A 21,028-nucleotide genomic window follows, 5' to 3' on the forward strand; every position below is an offset into this window, starting at 1 on the left:
CTGGTTAAGTAGGCTCTGACACTCTGAAGCAAAACCAGACCTTTATGCTGTAAGATAAACGGATAACTTCAATAATCCAATGTGAAAGCCTCTGCCCAGATAAAACACTGTCCCTAGCTGGATTAGCAAAGCACATGAACAGCTGATCAGATCTTTAGCTGGGATGTAAGGAAAAATCGATTCTGCGATATATCACGATATTTCAGTAGGCGACACCTGTATCGATTTAAAATGTTGACAAGACGTGAACATGAAATTTGTTGCTCAATGCCTGTCCAAAAATGGTTTGCACCCAAGACACGTGTGGGAGAAGGTAGTGCCAAATGTTTTCAGCCTGATCGCTACATGGAGCTGTTTCTGATCATATCACAGATTTTGAAGAGCTTTAGAAAAACATTTGTAATCATCTCCATGTTTGGGTTCATAAGATCATTCAGAGATCCCTGCAGTATGGTAAGGTTTTCATTATTAATATTATTTGCAATATTTACTTTATGCACAAAAATTGTATAATTAAAGTATTTATGTATTTTTCTAATACTTAATATTATTCGCAATATTTACATTATTTAAATTATTTGTATTATTTACATGATTTATTTCTACATTATAATATTTTACACTATTTACTTTAAGTTACAATATTTACATTATATACTACATTATTTACTTTATACTACAATACATTTTTTTACATTATATTAATTATTGCTATTTTACTTATTATATAACTTTATTTACATGATACTAAACATTATTTTACGTTTTTTGTATTATGAAATGCTGTATTATATCATTAAATTTACAATTATATTACATTACTGTATATAAAATTACAACACATTATCTCATAATAAGAAGTTGTTGAAACAAAGCTGTGATCTCGTTTTACGTCTTTAACCCTTTAACTACCTGCTCAACCAAATGGTGGGAAACAGTTAAAACATGTTTTTTAAAATATTGATTGAGTGTTTTGATCCCCAAGGTATGGAGCTCCTAATTCTTTTGGTTATTTCAATATTTAGGGAAAAAAGTTTTACTATCTGGTAGGCAGCGGTTACTAACTGGAATTTAGGGGCTCCATACCAAGGCAGTAAGCCTGAGGGAGGGAGGGGGGGAGGGGACTTACTAATTTACTATTTTTTATTAAAAAAAATTTTTAGGCTGTTTAGAAGTATAGCCAATATTTCTGTTCCACGCTAACTGTTTTGGCTAATTTTGGCTTTTTTATTTTTAGGCTGTTTTGAAGTTTAGCAATTTTTTCCGTTACATGCTAGCTATTTTGGCTAACCTATTATTTTTTTTTTTTACTTTTTGGACTAATTTCGAATTTAGCTAATATTTTAGTTGACCATCAGCTTCACTGTTTTCAGCTACCAATTTTAGCATCTTCAACTATCAGCACCAGCATCTTCAGCGGCCAAATTAAGATTACATAATTTACTGTAGCATTATCTTAGGTAATGCTATATATCTAGTTCATAATTATGTTAAAAAGTCACAGTTTTTAAGTTTTAAAAATTTTGTTTTAGGGTGTTCAATAAATTTTTATCCTGTTCGGCCCGCGACCTAAGGGTTTGGATTTTGTGTTTGCGGTTGAGTTTGACACCCCTGGTGTAGATCATGTGCAGGGCTCAGCAACCTGAGGCTCCAGACAGAGCCACGTGTGGTTCTTCTTCATGGTAAGAGCCATCAGGTGAGCCCCAACCACTGGTTTGGCGCCAAGGTGTGGCCCTGCAAACGCCAACCCGGGTGATATATTTGAGCCTTGCTGTTGACAATCTATCAAACAGCTGATCAAGGAGCTTAGATTGAAAAACTCACTTTTTAATTTGCTATAATTCTATTGTTTTCCATCATCTCATATAGTAGATTCTGTTCTACAATGTTAACATAAAAAATAAACAGTTTGTAAAATGCGCATCCAAAGTCGGCCTTGCCTCACCGACCTCCCTGCTTTCCCCCTAACAGAACGCCCTGTGTCCACTTGAGCGTGAACAATCTCCATGCGCTCCTTCCTTCATCGTGACCCTCCGGGCAATCTGTGCGCTCTTAGAATAAAGCCGCGCTGTGATTGGACAGAAGGCCCCACTCCTCTCTACTCCAGCTCCAGCCGCTGCTCTGACGTCAGCACGCTCCAACGCAGTCGCTCAGCTGGTGACGCAGCCCGGCTCTTCCTCACGAGCATCCTCCTCCCTCCGGGCTGTTCCGGATGAGACTCCTCCCTCCCTCCGCATCTCTGATCCTCTTATCAGCTAGGAAGCGGCCAAGATGGATGTTGTAAACCAGGTAAGGCTTCGGGGAGGAAATCATCCGCTTGGAATATTTTCTTTTCTTTTCTTCTCTTTTTTAAAAAATAATAATTAATGGCGCGTTTAGAAAGAATCACAACAAATTCATAAAAATGTCGTCGGTCATCCTATTTTCCATGCATCCTCGTTCGAGTTGCCATTTTTAAATCAAACATTCACAGATTCACAGGGAAAAGGAGAATGCAGTTTGGTTGGAACAAAACGATGCAAATCTGCGGTTTTTTTCTCCCGTCGTGCATCCTGAAGCTGCGGTCGGTGTGCAGCGCGGCCCGCTCACCGTCAGTCAGTGTGGAGGCTGTCCAAAGACTGCTGCAGCAATGACATTTTGGCTCAGGAAGGAGACCAGGCTGCCTCGTTTTCACATATATACATATATTTGTGCCCCCATCTCTGGGGAGTGCGGCCTAATTGATTCAGACCGTCTTAATTGGTTTGTTGTTGCTAAGACAACACAAACGGAGGATGCAGATGGAGATCCGCAGTGGGCCCGGCGCGCAAAAGCCGTGCGTCTGGATCGCTCCATCTCTGCTTAAAATAAATAAATAAACAAACAACCCCATGGAGAGAGATGAAAAAGCGAATTAAATTGAAAAAAAGCTGGCTTCAAATCACGCGTCGACTGTTTAACATGGACGCCTGGCACCCCCCCTCCTTCCCTCCCCCCATACAGGATGAGAGTCCAGCTCCACAGCCTGAGAGGAGGAAAGCATCACTGCGCGCGGCCATTTATTGATGCACGGCGTCGCATTCACCTGCACACAGACAGACCCGCCTGCTCTGCCCTCTGTAGTGGACGGCAAGCCCGCGCGCGCTCGTAAATGAATCAAACCCAAGGCTGCAAGAGAGCAGGGGCCCGTTAATCAGCTTTGTCTTAATTGTAATGCTGGCATGCAGCAGCCCTGTCTCTCTCTTCACACACATCCACCCTTTCAAAGCAATCTCACAATTGCCCCCACTGTTGGATTTTATTATTTGAGATCATACATTTTACCAGCTGAGGCAGGTGCTGCTCCATGCAAGCAGGTGCAACCACCAGATCCCTACAGGCTAGGACGATGAGGCCTAATTAAGATTCTTTTTTTATAACTAGCATCCTCACATCCACTTATTTCTTGCAAATTAGAGACAAAAATTAGCAAAAAATGATGGAAATATTTCCTTATTTCTTGTTTTGACAGCTGGTGGCCCAAGGGCAGTTTACGGTAATCAAGCAACCATTGGGATTTATAAAAGTTCTACAATGGGTAAGTCCTGGAAACAAATGTTGTTGTTTTTTTCTTTTTTGGATGCATCAATCCCACCAGAGCTTATTGCATCATAGTTGTAGTAGCAGTGCATTTGGCAGCAGAGGGATTCAGAAGGCACAACCTCTGTGCAGCCAAAAAAAAAAAAAAGATGACAGAAATGTTATTATTCATATATTCATAAAAATATGAGAATTTTGACATCAGATCCACTGTCTGTATTTTTTAAATGATCATTTAGCCAACATTTTAACTAACTGTCTCTGAAATGAATGTGTGTCATCCATATGAAGCTTGTTTTCCACCTCTATGAGCAGCTCATTTAAAGGAGCCGCTTCAGGGTTGACAGTGGTTCAGTTCCTGTGCAGTTTCTTTTCTTGCCTATGCCTGGGGGAATGGAGAGAGTACTGATTACGCATACAGTGAAATGACCGTATGTCGTTTTTATTTTTAGAAAGTTGTTTATTTAAGCCAGTTATGCTTCTTAACACAATAAAAAGCACATTCAGAGGTCACCTTGAGATTCCATTTGGCAGCACCTCTTTGCTCTAAATCGCTACTGATTTTTTTTTCTGAGGTTACAAATTCATCATCTTGAGTAAAAGAAGCCCCACCTATGGGGTGGTCTTGCAGTTTTTAGCCCCCCCACTTATCGTGCTCCTGTAAGCTCCCAATGGCTGACGAGGCTTGTGCCAAAGTCGTGTTGACAGGGCTCCCTGCTGCAGATATGCTGGAGAACAGTCAGAGGCGTGACTCTGAAGTCCTTCCCTGGAGCTGTGTGAGTGTGTCCACACCTCATGGCTGCCTCCCCGGGTCACGGGAAGCCAGCCACCAATCAGAGGCCTCGCTCAGGAGGCCGGGGCGCATGAATCATCTGTTACTGTCAGGCTGGAGGAGGAGCTGCCTCTCTTTCTGGATTTATATGGGCATACTTCACCCGCAACATGCTGGGTTTTTACGAGGAGCGAGAGGAGCCAAACCTCAGAGATATTTCTCTTGAGCAGCATCCAGTGAAAATGTGAAAAAGCTGTTACATTCTTTTAAAACACACACACATAGCAGAGCGTGAACAGTGTGGTGGGATGAGTCACAGCAAGTGGACCTGGCATGTAGGTGGGCTGAGTGAGTGCTGTCCATTTTACTCATGTGACATAAACGCTCAGCACCGTGGCTTTGCTCACCTCCTGGAGCGACCCCGCCCTCTCTCTGTCTCTCGGGTGGTGGGGGTAAAGGAGTGCTGACATTGCTTAGATGTGACGGATGTTGTAAGACATCGAGTTCCCAAATTCGGCTCGCATATAGAGCTCAGAGGAGAGGACAGCCCGACGCCCGCCTCTCCTGCTGCTCCAACGGCGCAGCTGCGGCGGATTTAATCTGCATTTGAATTTTCTGCTCTGACTCATTCTCTGAAATCATTAAAAACTGTGTGAAAGCAAAAAAATCATGTATCATATCAAATGTGCTGCAAAAGTAGTATCAGTTATTTGTGAGAAGCTGTGGTGTTAGGGGGTTATGTTTGTGCATTTGGCATCAAAATATAGAGTTATAGATTAAGTATAGAAATCCTCAAAATCTTTACCTTAAAAAATCTTGTTCTTGCACTTAAAAAAAAAGAATACTAGACCACGGCTGCTACGATTAGTCGACTAATCAACTATTAAAATAATCAAAGACTAATTTGATAGTCATTTTTTTGCATTATATGAAGTCGGAGCGTAGTAAAGTTGAAGGTTATAATGGCATCATGCTAGCTTTGTGGACTATTTTGGCATTTATTAAGGTTTCTTAGGCTAATTTGGAGTTTGGCTAATATTTTAGCTAAATGCTAGCTATTTTGGCTAACTTAGTCAGTGTTCAATTTTTTAGGCTATTTTGGAGTCTAGCTAATATTTCAGCTACATGCTAGCTATTTTGGCTAACTTAGTCAGTGTTCAATTTTTTAGGCTATTTCGGAGTCTAGCTAATATTTCAGCCACATGCTAGCTATTTTGGCTAATTTAGCCTTTTTTCCTTCAGTTTTTTAGGCTATTTTGGAGTCTAGCTAATATTTCAGCTACCTGCTAGCTATTTTAGCTAACTTAGTCAGTGTTCAATTTTTTTAGGCTATTTTGGAGTCTAGCTAATATTTCAGCCACATGCTAGCTATTTTGGCTAACTTAGCATTTTTTTTCCTTCAGTTTTTTAGGCTATTTTGGAGTCTAGCTAATATTTCAGCAACATGCTAGATATTTCGGCTCACTTAGCCTTTTTTCCTTCAGTTTTTTATGCTAATTTTGCATTTAACTAATATTTTAGCTGGTTATCAACTTCAGCATTTTCAGCCATTAGCTTCAGCGATTTCAGCTATCAATTTCAGCATCTTCAGCTTTTAGCACTATTATCTTCAGCGGTCAAATTCAGCTTATCCCATTATTGCAGGTATACCTAATTTTTAGTTAGTTTAAAGATAATGATGGCTAAGATGTGTGCTTTACATAATGTTTGCGCATGATCCGCATGACTGATCAAAAAAAAAATCATGATTAGTTGACTATTAAAATAATAGTTTGTGGCAGCATTAAAACAGACAAAGAGAACATGAGGGTGATAGATAGTTTGTGTGAGAGCGTGAAGACTGTGCATCTTCTCAGCACACAGGAGCTGACAACCACCCAGCATACCACGGGGAGATAGAAACTAGCCTCGTCGCCATGGGTGACGCTGCCAGAAGTGTTACTGTGGCACCTAACACTTTGTTTTCCACCGTTCCTTTTCTCAGTCTGGCTTTCCCATTCCTTTGCTTCTCCTCCCACTCATCCACCACCACCACAGACGTGCAGATCTGAATGGTGCACAAATGGCCCTCTGGTTTTAACTCAAGCTGGCAGCTAACCTTCCAGGGATGCCAGAAATGGTCGATCTGCACTGAAATGTCTGCTGGGACTTTTTTTTTTTTTTTTCCTGTGCGTGGACACACTGAGACGTGGGGAAGTAATCCAACATTCCACAATAGCATTTGTGATCATTAAGGGACATGCGATGTTGGATTATTGGATCGCCATAAACATTATTGCAGATGATGTTTAAGAACTTATGCAACATTGCAAATTAAACGCTCAGCAAATGTTGAAATGCTGAGTGTGGCGCCTGCAGATTTTAGCATTTACATGCACTATTACAGCATTGGTGCTTGGTTATGTCTGTGTGTATTCTTTATATGCTCTAAAAAAAAGAATCCAGAAGAATGAAAGTAGTAGAGGCGCTCTGTGGAAGTCAATATTTACTTTTTGTTCTATCTAGAGGAAGAAAAACAAGGCTTAAAGTGTTAGCGCTCTCATATTTATATTAATAAATGTCATGGATGGATGGTAAAGCAATAAATTCAGGCCACTAATGGCAGTAAATCGGCATGGATTGTATTTATTTTTAGCATAACACACAGAATTCCCCTGCTCATGGGGAGAGGGGTTGTGCTTACACTGCAGTTGCTGCTCATGCTATAGATATTGATTAAAAGCTTGGCTGCAGCAGCATCTTATCCACTTATCCTATTACTTTTTGATTTTATTAAATCAAACATACAAATATCTTGCTCGAAAGTTTTTTTTTTAATCTTATATCAATTTTAGGGGTGTTTATTGGGAAAAGTCTGGCAATACGATATGTATCGCGATACCGTCTCACGATACAATACAAATTACAATATATCCCAAGAGTATACCAGAACAATTTTTGCTATTTTTTTTAGCTGGAGACCCACTGTGCAGCTGCATTGCTTCACTTGTTTTTATCTGAGCCCGCTACAAAGCAACAAAAACCTCAAGGCTGACTAAACATTTAACACAGGCTAAATGACTCGATATCTTGTTGTTGTCTTGGTTCAGTGTAGAGCTGCTGAAAGAGGCTCAGTGTGTTGTGCTGCCAACTAGTGGCCGGGGGTTTAGGTGGAAAACAAAAGGAAGACACTGAAAGACGCTCATAAATAACTAAATATAATCTTATCAGCATTTTAAATCGATACAAGTATCGTCAAATGAAATATCGTGATATATCGGCTTATCGATTTTCCTTTACACCTCTAATCTACAAGTTATAACTCTTTAAATTTCTTCTTTTTTTAAATGGTAACACAACAGGACAGTTGGAGGCTGAACTAGATTTGAAAAATGCAAAAAGGGGGGCGGGGCTTAAGGAGGCGGGGCGGGCTGCAGGGGGCTCTCTGTGTTGCAGGATGAGCTCCTCCAATGGAGGAGAAGCGTTGCAAGGTTAACCCTTGTGATGAAGGGTTTTGCATCCCTCTACTTAGAGGGTGGGATATTAAACAAAATATTTCTCACTACAAATGCCCCTTCAAATTGAGGGGTAGGGAGAATGGAATAATTTCGATCAAACAAGCTTGTTTTAATTTGCCAAATATGTGGCAAGGACTAACTGTCAGCTTTTTTAAAGCCCCATTTATGAATGTCAGCAGCCAAAAAAAGTTGATTTAGTGTTTGGCTACCCTTTATTTATCACATTGTTTGTCAAAAACGTTTCCCTTAAGTTTAAATGTTTTTTTTAATTATTTATTCCCACTAGATTGCATCATTTAAGCCTCTTGAACATCAAATCTTTCTAGAAATAGGAGCACCTGTAATCCAAAAATCGGTCAAACCTTTGGATAAAAAAAGCTAAACAATTACTGCAAATACTTAACATTGTTGGTCTAAAACCAACACCTTCATGAGACTATACTTCAGAAGGAAATGACGTGTACATGTGAGCTCATAAGCCGAGGTGTGACAGCGCGCTTGTTCCTTCGTGGCGGCTTGTAGTTGAGTATTGTGTGACAGATGGCGGTGTACCTCAACCAGATTAATGGTGGGATTGTCCGTCCAATTGGATCTGGCCCGCTGTGTTGGAAGGGTGTGGTTAAAAATAGTCTGACTTGTTTAATCTGCTCTGTGTGTGTGAGAGAGAGTGAGTCCGTCTCCGTGCATTTGTGTATGTGACCATAGGTGGGTCCTGACATCCCTGTGTGTTCCTGAAGTAATCAGCAGGTAACCTTTGAATTAATAGACCGGCAGGAATGTCCTGGAAACACAAAAAAAAACCCTGAAAAATAAATCTCTTGGTAACCATGGTAACAGGTGCAGCCCTTACTGTGCAGCTTTTTGATAGCACTGCATTGATTTGCACTCTCTGTGAATGTATTAGCAGCTCGTCGTGATTGGTGGATCGTGGCCGGCCTGCTGGAGACAGAACTGTAGCCCACCTGTCTTTGTTTACATCCCCACACCCACTGAAATATTGAAGAATACGCATAACATACATGTTTTCCACTCAATAAAAGGATAAATAATGCTTTTTGACATTTTGATAAAGATGTCCTTTGTGAGTTGTCCACTTCAGCAGGTCTTCTGTTTATGTCTTTTAGATCTTTGCAATCTTCGCCTTCTCGACGTGTGGGAGCTACTCTGGCATGTTCAAAATGAGCGTGGAGTGTGAAAACCCATCGTACGGGGACCTAGGCATAGAAGTAGAGTTCGAGTATCCGTTCAGGTACGTGAGATTAATTCTGCAAAAACAGAATCTTAAGAAAGTAAGAAGAACTTTGTTTCATGGAAATGTGTTTTATTTTTGCAAGAAAATAATCTCATCAAGAAAGTTTTATAATAACAAAATAATCTTCAGTTTGAGAAAACATGAATTTGTGATTTTTTTTCTTAAAATCTTGGTAAGACTATTTTTCTTACCCAAAGAAAATATGCAAATGGTGAAAACATTTTGGACTTATTTCTAAGTGGCCTGTTTTTAGAGAGAATGTAAGCTACAATCGATACAAAAATAGGTTTGTATCAAAGTAAAACTTTGGTTTTTATTCTTTTTTTCCTTAGTTCAAAAAATCAAATCTAAAACTTTATGGAAGTTTGATGAAACAAAAATCTATCAATGAAAAAAAGCTTTCCAACCCAAACGATTAAACAGTCAAAAAGCAAAGTGTATGAGAGTATTATGGATGTTTAGTCACTATGAAAGGACATCAAATTAGCAGATTTATACATCTATTTAACAAACAGTTAGCTCATTTGAGGTCATTGTCGGCTATTACCAGAATGAAACTAGTTTATGGAGTGAGTGACATGGAAGACATTCCTAAAGCCTGTTTTTGGCTGTGGGAAGAGCTGTCTTGCACACTCTTATTTCAATCGTAGGTGTAAACGGCAACCATCATTTCCCATAATGCCTTTATTTCACTTTATAGCCTTTGAAGTATTTAATATGGATGTTTTATTATAGCATTACATAGGGCTTAGATTTTTTCATTTAAGAATTCCTAGTAGGTATGACAATTCAGAGTTTGTGATCTTGTCTAAGACCACAAGAACACCAAACCTGCTAATTGAACATTCAACCAACAGATGCTCAATGTAACCATCAGTAAAATTTGAAATCACAGCTTTTTGCTTATCCAACCTAGATTTCCAATTCTAATGTTTCCGACTCAAATGGTGTCAAGATTTTTTTTCATCTCTGTCCTGATTTTACGGTGGTTTCATATTTCTATCATTTATCTCATCCTTAACTGTTGGTCATCAGAGACAGTCATAATGAAATTTAGGCAGACATCTTTTAATTATAATATGTGAACATAGAAAATGGATCATTGTGTCCACAAAGACTGCTTGACTTTAGCAAGAACTGAGGTTACTTATTTCTCCAACCAAATGCTTTCACTTGATTTCACTTCATGACCATAAGAGGGATTTTTCTTACTGACAAACACGTTTTATCACCTTTTGCTATTTTAATCTGTGCTGGAAAAACAGCCTAACTTGTGAATGTTTGGCCTGCATCTGTGCTGCTCTCAGGCTCCATCAGGTGTACTTCGATGCCCCCACTTGCAAGGAAGGAAACAAGGAACGTTATTTCCTGACCGGGGACTACTCTTCGTCAGCTGAGTTCTTCGTCACCATCGGTGTCTTCTCCTTCCTCTACTCCATGGCAGCGCTGTCCGTATACTGCTTCATCCTCGAAAAGTACCGCGAAAACAACAAAGGAGCCCAAATAGTGAGTTTTTTCTCTGTTTTTTAGCTACCCTGTGATAGAAGCTCTGAATCAAAATGAAACATGCTTTATGCATATTTTATTAATGAAGTAAAGGTAAATAATGCATATTTTAGTGAGGTATCAACTGTTGGATAGCACAATTTTGTTACAAGCTGTAGAATTTTTAAATGAACAAAAAAAATCTAATCAGAGAAAAAGGGTTGGGTTGAAAGTTGATCACAAAACAATTGAGTATCAAACAATTCAATTGTATATGATGTAAATGGGGCCCTGCAATAGACTGGCGACCTGTCCAGTGTGTGTCTTTTAGATAGGCCCCAGCAACCCCGTGGGGATTTATCAGTCTAAGAAGATTAGATGGATGGTTTAAATTTGCAGGTTTTTCAAACACTTAATTTATTTAATCTTGGCCTTAGAATTATCTAATCATAAGTGTGTTTATGATAATCACAATACAATAATGTTCAAGATCTGGAAAACGCTTAAAAGCAGCATCTATTAAAATGAGAGTGTTAGCAGTTTTAAAAGATGGAGAAATTCTGCTTTGTTCTCTTGCGCAGGACTTTGTTGTGACGGCGGTGTTCGCCTTCATGTGGTTGGTGTCCTCATGTGCTTGGGCTAAAGGCCTGTCAGATGTGAAAACATCCACTGATCCAGACGAGGTCATCACTCTTATCCCAGCCTGTGAAGAGAAAGAAAATCGCTGCCGTGAGGTCTATGAGCCCAGAGTCTCCGGCCTCAACACCTCTGTGGTGGGTATCAGAATTACTAAGAGTTTCTATGAATACCAAAGAGCTGACACCTCCTTTCTTCCTGCACAGGCTTTTGGCTTCATTAACCTGATCTTGTGGTTGGGAAACCTTTGGTTCGTCTTCAAAGAGACCGGCTGGTTGGCTGCGTTTTCTGGAACCTATGCCCCATCCCAGGAGAAACAGCCGGCTCCCGATTCCTACGGCCAGGGAGGCTACGGACAGCAGGACCCTTACGCCGGATCCCAGGGAGGGTACCAGCCAGACTACGGTCAGCAGGGGGGCTATAACGAGGATGGAGGTTACAACCAGGGCTATGAGCAGCAGCCCACCTCTTACTCTAATCAAATGTGAGCCTGTCCAACTAAACCACAAATGCAGGATGGTGAGTACACAACAGAGTACACCGTGTACATTGAATGATTTACTTTTACTACAAAGTACAACAATGTGGTGTAGTTCATTTGTAGATAAACATCCCTTACTGTTTAGTAATTTTTAAATCTCAATCTCTCTTAAAAAGACAATTTTATGCTCTTATAAGATCTTTAACTATTTATTTCATGTACTTTTACACTATTAATGAATCTCCATTCAAAGTATTCCCACCCTTCATGGTCTAAAATGCTCCCTCCCGTTAGATTCCAGTTTTTTTTAATTTACCTGTAATATGGCACAGGTGTCACCAAGATGGTCAAAGTTCAGAAATTGTAATCTTTTGATTGGCTTACATTGTTCAGTGGTAAACAGGCTGTAAATCCAGCCAATCCAAATGTCCTTCGACATGTATTCCCTTCACAACTAGACACACATTCCTTGAGAATTTTTACTGCTAAGACATCATTGGGACTGAACGTCCTCCTAAAAGAAATGTGGAAACATAAACAAGGCTAAATAAGTGATGTTGTGGGGCGCTGTGAACTTTTACTAAAAACACACGCCTTGGATTCTGATTTTTTTATTGTCCAAATGTAAAGTTTGGAAACTTTATGCAAAATGTAATTCTTCTTGAAAACTATGTTTTGAAACCTTAAGTATGTATGGGTTTTCACTCTCCATTACAATCTGTTAATTAAAATTAGAGATGACACCAACTTTATTTAGACAAATGACAACTGACTATTTACTCAGTTTTTATGTTTAACCTCTTAAGACCCAAGCTCTTGTTTGACATGCCTTTTTTATTTATCCTTTGGCTTTACCCCAGTAAAGCAGAATTAACTACTTTGGTAATATAACTCAAAATGGGATGTCCACAGATGTGGACACCAAGCCTTAGAGGTTAAAGCAATGCCATACTGTGTAAAATAGTCATACTGTGTTAGATTAAATCTCCCATTACATGTAATTCATGTGATTCTTCTTTTCTTAGAATGTTTTATTACATGAGAATCAAAGGGAAACGAGTACAAAAAAATCTACAGTGAAAACAATAATAAATTCCATTGAAAATCATACATTATTATTTAAGAAACATTAAAGAAAAAAAATTAAACTAAAAAAGAAATATAATGATTAAACTGAAAATGCTGAATTATTACTACCGTTACATATTGTTGTGAGCTATTATGCTACATTTGGTGACAAGCCCGACAAAAAGTGTTTAAGAAGCCCTTCATGAGAAGTGAAACCAAAGATGTTGCAACGTTGCCCAGATTGGCGACACCAGGGCCCTACCCTGGAACCAGGCCGAGAGTTGGGGCTCACAGGCTAGTGCCTGGTGGCCAGGCCTCCTTCTACGGCTCCACCACCTTCAAGAGAGCTCAGAAGGGGCCGCTGCAATGTGGTTTGGGTGGAAGGCGAAGCCGGTGCCTCGGCGCCCCAAACACCAGTAATGGAACTTGGCTTTTGGGACATGGAACGTCACCTCTCTGTGGGGAAGGACCCTGAGTTGTGCGAGAAGTTGAAAGATACCAGCTAGATATAGTTGGGGTCATCTCCATGCACACCCTGGGCTCTGAAACTCAGCCCCTCAAGAGGGGTCGGACTCACTACCATTCTGAAGCTGCACAAGCTGACCTGGGCTTACTTGTGAGCCCCAGCTCAGCCGCCAAATGTTGGAGTTCACACCGGTGGACGAGAGGGTTGTGTCTCTTTGCCTTCGACTGGGGAAAAGGTTTCTGACTATGATTTTGGCTTATGAGTCAAACAGCAGTTCAGAGTACCCAGCCTTCTTGGTGTTTCTCAAAGGGTACTGTAAAGTGCCGCAACAGGGGACTCCATCGTCCTCCTGTGGGATTTCAATACCCACAAGGGCAATGAATGGCTCCAGGAGAGGAGTGATTGGTAGGAATGGCCTTGTCTCTGTGCTCTTCATAGTTTTTCCATAACCAATACCATGTTAGAGCACAAGGGTGTCCATCAATACACCTGGTATCTGGACACACTAGGCAGGAGATCGATGACTGACTTTGTAGTGTTTCAGGCAATCTTCAGCTGTGTGTGTTGGACACTCGAGTAAAGAGAGGGGCAGAGTTGTCCACTGATCACTACCTGGTGGTGAGTCAATTATCTGGTGGGAGAGGAGGCCGGAAAGACTTTGCTGACTCAAATGTACTCTGAGGGTCTGCAGGGAACACCTGGCTGTGCCCTCTGTCAGGGAGGTCTTTAACTCAAACATCCGGGAAAACTTCAAACAGGTATCCAGGGAGGCTGGTGGCCTTTTGTCTTAGTGGATCATGTTTTCCACCTCTATCGTCTCTGCTGCTGTTCTGAGTTGTGGTCACAAGGTCTCTGGTGCCTACCACGGTGATAATCCCCAAACCTGGTGGTGGACACCGGAAGTAAAGGATGCTGTCAAGCTGAAGGAGTCCTTTCAAGCCTGGCTGGCTTGTGGGACTCCAGAGGCAGCTGACAGGTACTAGCAGTCTAAGCGTGCTGCAGAGGCAAAAACTGAGTCCCGGAAGGAGTTTGATGAGGCCATGAAGAAGGACTATCAGTTATCCTCAAAAAGGTTCTGGCAAACTATCTGGCACCTCAGGAGGAGAAAGTGTTTTTTGCGAGCATCGTTTTCAGTGCAAGCGGGGAGCTGTTGACTTCAACAGGGGGCGTTGTCAGCCGGAGGAAGGAATACTTCAAGGACCATCTCAATCCTGCTGACATGCCTTCTCAAGAGGAAGCAGAGGCTGAGGACTTTGGGGTGGGGATGTTTTTCACCCAAGCGGAAGTCATTGAGGTAGTCGGTGAGGTCCTTGGTGGTGAATGAGGTCCTCACTGAGTACCTCAAAACTCTAGATGCTGTGGGAGTGTCTTGGCTGACACGTCTCTGCAGTATCGCGTGGTAGCTGGGAACTGTACCACTCTACACGCAGACAGGGATCGTGGTTCCTCTTTTCAAGCAGGGGGACTGGAAGGTGTGTTCCAACTACCATGGAATTACACTCCTCAGCCTCCCTGGGAAAGTCTATGCCATGGTACTGGAGAGGAGAGTTTCTCAGATAGTTGAACCTCAGATTCAAGAACAACAGTGCGGTTTCAGTCTTTGTCGTGGAACTGTGGACCAGCTCTGCATCCTCCAGGGTGCTGGAGGATTCATTCAGTCCATATGTGTTTCATGAATTTGGAGATGACGTTGAACTGTGTCCCCCATGGTGCCCTGTGGCGGGTGCTCTGGGAGTACAGGGTACGGGGAGACTTACTGAGGGCTGTCCGGTCTCTGTATGACCGGAGCAGAAGCTGGGTTAGTATAGCAAATTTTTAAAATGACTTTTGTAATCGGCTCATATTTTAATTTATAAAAGTCTACCAACCACTGTGATGCCAGTCATTAACAAAAACGAGATTTCTAAAATCTATGAATGATCTGCTGCAATAAATTATTTGACTTTGTATATGCATCAAAGTTCTTCATGAATGCACACCAATCACAATACACAGAAGAACAAAGCTTTTGGTTTGTACTGGGGTTGCTTTGAAACCATTGTTTTTTCTGTTCTGCATTCATTGCCCTCAAGGCCACATGTAGTCCCCAACATTTCCTAAAGTTGGGCAAATGGTCAGATCAAACAAGTTGTTTGAGCATGCCCAGTGAGTCCACCTTAAAACTGGAACTGAGCTGAGAAACACTTTTCTATCTTAAACATAAAATAAAAATATGTGGTTAATAAGGGAAAAACCCTACATACAGGTTTATTACATATGTTATTTCATTTGTTTTCATTATTTTGAACAATTAAGAGAAAAGACAGTGAAAAGAAAATGAAATAGTGTGCAGGGAGAGGAAAACAACTCATCTGGCTAATTTATTGTAAATAATACATTAGCACAAAGAATCTGAAGAACTCGGAAATACAGAAGTATATAAAATACAGAAAATAATACCATGATAGTTAATAAGAATTTAATCACCAAGTTCATTGCAATAAATAATAACATTTTAAATGAACAAGATGCATGTATATTACACTTTATAGATGTTTTTTATGCATTTTTTGTAACACTATAAAGATGTAGTTTTTGATTGATTTGTTTTTAATTGACCCAATCATTTTCTCTTCATGCTTAAACTCTGATCAATAAAAAATCGTAAAAATGCTGTGCAGGATTGCTGATGCATTTTGACAGATTCCTTCATATATATGAAAAAACATGGTCAAAAATGTAATTTTATGTGTACTTTGTTTGTAATTTTGAGCCGTTTGGCCTGACTTGCTTGTGTAACAAGCCACCTAGTGGTTATGTAATAAACTGACCTGGCTTCAGCTAGTTTTTTTTGTTTGTATCTTGTTTTAGACATGTACACAGCAGTGTGTCATCACTCTCAAACTGCTCTGTTCTCTTTGTGTCTCCGCTCAGGGTGACCTTGTGTTCTCTGGAGTGTGGTTCTCGGCTCACCTGCATTTCCGCGCTCCTCCGTTCGTCTCTCTGTGTTCGTGTGGGTCGACAGGCCGGGGGAGGGGGGTTGGGGAGGGAGGTGACACTCGTAGTTAAAGGGGGGCATCACCACCACCACCAAAGGGTGCAGATTTGGCGGGTGGGGAGGGCCGGGGTGGGGGTCTTTGCTGTGACATGATGTTTATTCTCGTGATGTATTTAACTGTAGAAGACAACAGAGGATTGTCTGTTTGGTTATACGAGAAAAACTTGAATACAAAACCAAAATATTAGACGAAGAACATTTAAGGGGAATCTTGTAATGGGAAAGACATTTATGAGAAAAAAATTGTAGTTATATTTACCTTGGGAGAATGTATTTGTCTGTTCTGTGTAAATATCAACATGCTGATATATAGGATTCTATGTACACAGTTGAATAATTGTGCACTCCATATTAGTTGTCATACAACAAATGTTGAGCACAGAGTTATTCAATTGTAATTGCTTTGGTTCTGTTTAGGAGCTCACTTTAAACTTTCTGTTCCCTGGAACTATTCAAAGCAAAGTTCTGTTTTTCATTTGAAATATCAACTTTTTTTTATTTGATCATTAATTCTTTTTTTTTTTTTCTTTAATCAGCATTACAGTTCAGATGTAATAATCAGGGTAAGAACTGCTAACCATGCAAATGCTATAAAAGAAAAGATGTTGGTCTATATGAAAACTGAGAGTTATATATAAAAATATTTGTGGTGAAAGTTGTAAGTAGGTTGTTTCAACTTTGTTTGTATATTTTTAGTTTTTCTCCATCAAAAGTTGGTGTTATTGCGTGGATGAGTTCTCCTCTTGAAACGTTCCATCCTGATGTCTAAATCTCAACGAGAAAACGTAGTGAGCATTGTAGCACTTCATATTTTGCTATGCTGTTCCACAAACTGCTATAGTGCTGTCCGTTTGGAAATCGTGAACCAGACAGTGAACAAGAAAATCCTTCGACGTGTGTTTGTTTGGTTGTTTTTGATGTACTTGCATCGAATATTTTTATTTTTTTTTTGTCCTGTTTTTTCGGCCGCCTTTGACGTGATCCAGAGAGTTGTAAGACAGAATCTTGTAGTTTTTTTAACTGGTCTCCTTATCCCACATAAAGCGAAGGGGGTGTAAGAATTAGGCTCATTACTGTTTTTTAAGCTCTTAGTTTGGCATGCCGCGTGTTCTATCTAGAGAGGCAGTTTGAAGAAGCATCTCCATCGACGACCATCCCACCTCTTTGTGTTCCGATATACTGCATGCATCCGACTCATTTGGGCCCACCGTCCATTCACAAAGGCTGCAGGAAAGTGCTTGAACCTCCAGCACATACTTATGCCTGTTCCATCGTAGCGGTAACCGACTGACAACTTGCTCAACTTAAAGCACAAAGTACATGCTGCAGTTATTACTCCTATTCGAATATAAACGTACGGCTGCCAACCCTATGTTTGAATGCCCAGAAGCATGTTTGCCAAATTATACGAGATGGGTTTTGATTTGTACCTCTGCTTCCACGATTCTCGTCAGAATGGGTCGATCCTCAGTATATCATTGTCCATTGTACAGACACTTATCAAACGGTAAAATAAAATCAGGGTTTTTGATTCAGACAGTATAGAAGCTACTGGGTTTCTCTCTTCCTCTAGTTCCCTTTGCCTCTGTTATTTCTCTCTGTCTTTCTTTCTCTTTCACTGTAGCTCTAAATATGCTGAAATGAAATATACTCTGTTGTTAGTGGTGAATGGTGTCTTGTGATAAGCCTTTGGATAGTGCTGTGTTTAATGTGTATGATGTATTCATATTAGTATTTATGATAATGATAAATCACAGAAAAAAAGATTAACCAAGACTCCAAACTTCTGATGTATTCTTATTATATGGGATTCATTGTGAAACAAAATGAAATAAACTTGAAATTATTCTGTTGAAGGTTAATTTGTAGTTTTTTGACCCCCATCTGGTGTCATTTATATGTGCTTGCCTCTTCTGTTTGATGAGAAATGGGAATTTTAGGAATGCAGGTTTGAACCCATGCCATCAATTTCAGTGATGTTGAGTACGATTAACTTTAAATCATGTAAGGAAATCTGCCAGAACAGCTGGAGGGAGGTAAGTTTGACTCAGCAAAGACTCACCAAATGAAACAAAATGTTTACACTTTTATTTTTATTTTATTTTATTTTATTTTTTTTTGCCTTTTTTGTCAGTTCATTCTGCACGCTGCCCTCTAGTGTTCAAATCTAGAATCATTTTTCTTGTTTACTTCTTTTGCCAAATCTTTGAAATTCATCATTTCACTCTCTTTTTACACTTAAATAGGTGCAGGAATATATAATTAAACGAAGTTTTGAGTTAAATTCACACTCAAGGAGTTTTTCCTTACCGGGAGGGAGGGTCTAAGGGCAGGGATGACCAGTTTAATTCAGTTTTTTAGTTTAGGAATTAGCCATTGTTTATATTCTATGACTGACCTCCTCCATCTGTAAAATAACCGGCATGAAGCCCAATGAGGCAATTGTTTTTGTGATTTTGGCCTATATAAATAAAACTGAATTGATCTCTCAGTTTTACAACCCGCCCCATCCTGCTGTTCAAGGTTGAACCAGAGGACAATATTTACCCATCATTTTTTCTCAAAGTAGGCTACTGTCTAGAAAGTTCATTATGATTTTTGTATTTTAGAAGTGTTATTTGTAGGTCATAAAGTCTGATTTAAAAACAAACAAAAAATTGTATTATCAATGACTGTGACAGCCTAATTCAGAGACCTCCTATGAGTCCTTGCCTCTCCCTTATCAAGCTTGTATCCAAGAAGTAAATGACTGATGGAGATCCAGGTCCACGCAGAGGAACGGTCACTTATCTACATGACTTGGCAACATAATTCAAAACAGACAGGTAAGGACATTGCACCCTAAGCCAACAGCTCTGAAATAGCACTGCAAGAGAAAGAAGGGAAGAGAGATAAATACAGTGAGAAAGGTAAGAAGAGGGGACAAAAGAGCAGGTTTTGCTTCCTTATTTTGTCTGCACATTTGAAAAAGGAGAGATCTGAAAATGGGCACAAGTGAGATTTTTTTTTATTGAAAAGTGAACTATATATGGGCAGAAATTTCAGGGAAAGAAGAAAATTCTAGAAAAAGTGGGAAAACAGCTTTTGGATCCAGCAAGGAGAAAAACAGTGAAAGTGACAGCAGCCTAGGGCTCTTAAAGGAAGAGCAACCATTCTTCCCTATTAAAAATGTGCAAAACATAGGCTGAGAAGGTGGGAAATAGTTTTTCTATCTATCACATAAAACAAGATAAGCAAAAGTTGAATAAGTAGCTTCAATAATTTTGATGTGTGACACAGAAGATTAATCTAAAGGGATTGAAGGCAGTGCTCAGAGCATGATGACAAGACTATGACCAAGCAGTTACACCAGGAAATGCTGTTGTGCAACACTCTGCTCAATATCCTCATGTAGAAATACATCCAGTCTGTGAAACAGAACTATTTCCACACTGTGTGCACAACACAGCTAATTTAAAAGTAAAATTCTTCATCATTTATTTTCTTAGACACCAAACGTAGTGTTTTATGCAGGTGATTTGTGCACCTTTTTTTTAACCACATCTTGTATTAAGTTGTACTTAAGTCAAATCTTTATTACCCAACAGATAGAAAGTATCAGGTGACCATGATTCAGCCCTCTGGTTGTTTTAATGGTTGTTTTATCTGATGCTTAAAAAGCTACATCAAAATGTCAAGTATCTCAATAGATATGTCTATTATAATAAATATGTAACATTAGAAAAGAAACATTTTGCTCTAGGCTTTGGGTGTTGCCCTGTAAAATATGCGAAGTATGTCCCTGACTCAAAACAGTCAACTTTTCAGGAGCAAACATACACAGATACGCAGACATGACATTCAAAAAATAAAAAAAAATAAAAAAAATAGTTTCCTTAAATGACTAATTTGCAACCATGAATGATACATTTGTGTACACAAATCAGCATTTTATGTGCACAAATTAGCATTTTGTGCACACACAAATAAATTGGTCATTTGTGACAACAAATTAGCATTTTGTGTGCACCAATTAGTATTTTGTGGCCACAAATGTGCATTCTGAGCACATAAGTCAGTCTTTTATGGCGACAAATTTACATTTTGTGTGAACTACTTAGTATTTTGTGGTCACATTATTCCCTAGTGCACACAATTTAGCATTTTGTGCCCATAAATTACCATTTTAGAGCATAAATTGGTCATTTGTGGCCACATTAGTATTTTGTGCAAACAGTTTAGCATTTTGTGGCCATAAATTAGTATTTTTAGTGCACAAATTAGTACCACAGTAGTATTTTGTGTGTGCCAATTAACATTTTGTGTGCTCAAGTTAGCATTTTGTAGCTTCAAATTAGCATTTTGTGTGTACCCATATTCGTTGCCACAAAGGTACATTCTGTGTACACAAGTTAATCTTTTATGGCCACAAATTTGCATTTTGTATGAACTACTTAGCATTTTGTGGCCACATTATTGCTTAGTGCACACAATTTCGCATTTTGTGGCCATAAATGAGCATTTTAGAGCATGAATTAGTCATTTGTGGCCACATTTGTGTTTTTTGAGCGCCCATTAATATTTTGTGTGCACAAGTGAGCATTCTGTGGCTTCAAATAGGATTTTATTGTCACCAAATAGTATTTTGTAGCCATATCAGTATTTTTATTTTAACACAAAGACACATTTTCTGGCCACAAATTAGCATCTTGTGGCCACAAATTTGTATTTTGAGTGCACCAATTAGATTATTGTGGCCACAAATTTGCCCTTTGTGAGCATAACAGCATCTTGTCA

The 21,028-nt window shown here is 39.6% G+C and overlaps 1 protein-coding gene across 1 annotated transcript; it reads left to right on the forward strand.

Moving 5' to 3' along the window:
- The first annotated feature begins 2,137 nt into the window (after positions 1-2,137).
- sypb (synaptophysin b) lies at positions 2,138-18,114 on the forward strand. The gene is made up of 7 exons (XM_024292381.1): positions 2,138-2,289; positions 3,491-3,556; positions 8,952-9,076; positions 10,387-10,585; positions 11,146-11,337; positions 11,407-11,719; positions 16,129-18,114. The coding sequence occupies exons 1-6, from the start codon at positions 2,272-2,274 to the stop codon at positions 11,686-11,688; spliced, it is 882 nt and encodes a 293-aa protein (XP_024148149.1). The 5' UTR covers positions 2,138-2,271; the 3' UTR covers positions 11,689-11,719; positions 16,129-18,114.
- Positions 18,115-21,028: the final 2,914 nt, after the last annotated feature.

This window comes from Oryzias melastigma, linkage group LG7, assembly GCF_002922805.2.
Source record: "Oryzias melastigma strain HK-1 linkage group LG7, ASM292280v2, whole genome shotgun sequence".
Taxonomy (NCBI): domain Eukaryota; kingdom Metazoa; phylum Chordata; class Actinopteri; order Beloniformes; family Adrianichthyidae; genus Oryzias; species Oryzias melastigma.

What these genes read in the sequence shown, in the direction of transcription:
- sypb (XM_024292381.1), top strand. An exon ending in TTATAAAAGTTCTACAATGG is followed by an intron (nt 3,557 to 8,951) that starts GTAAGTCCTGGA and finishes TATGTCTTTTAG; the next exon opens with ATCTTTGCAATCTTCGCCTT. An exon ending in ACAACAAAGGAGCCCAAATA is followed by an intron (nt 10,586 to 11,145) that starts GTGAGTTTTTTC and finishes TCTCTTGCGCAG; the next exon opens with GACTTTGTTGTGACGGCGGT.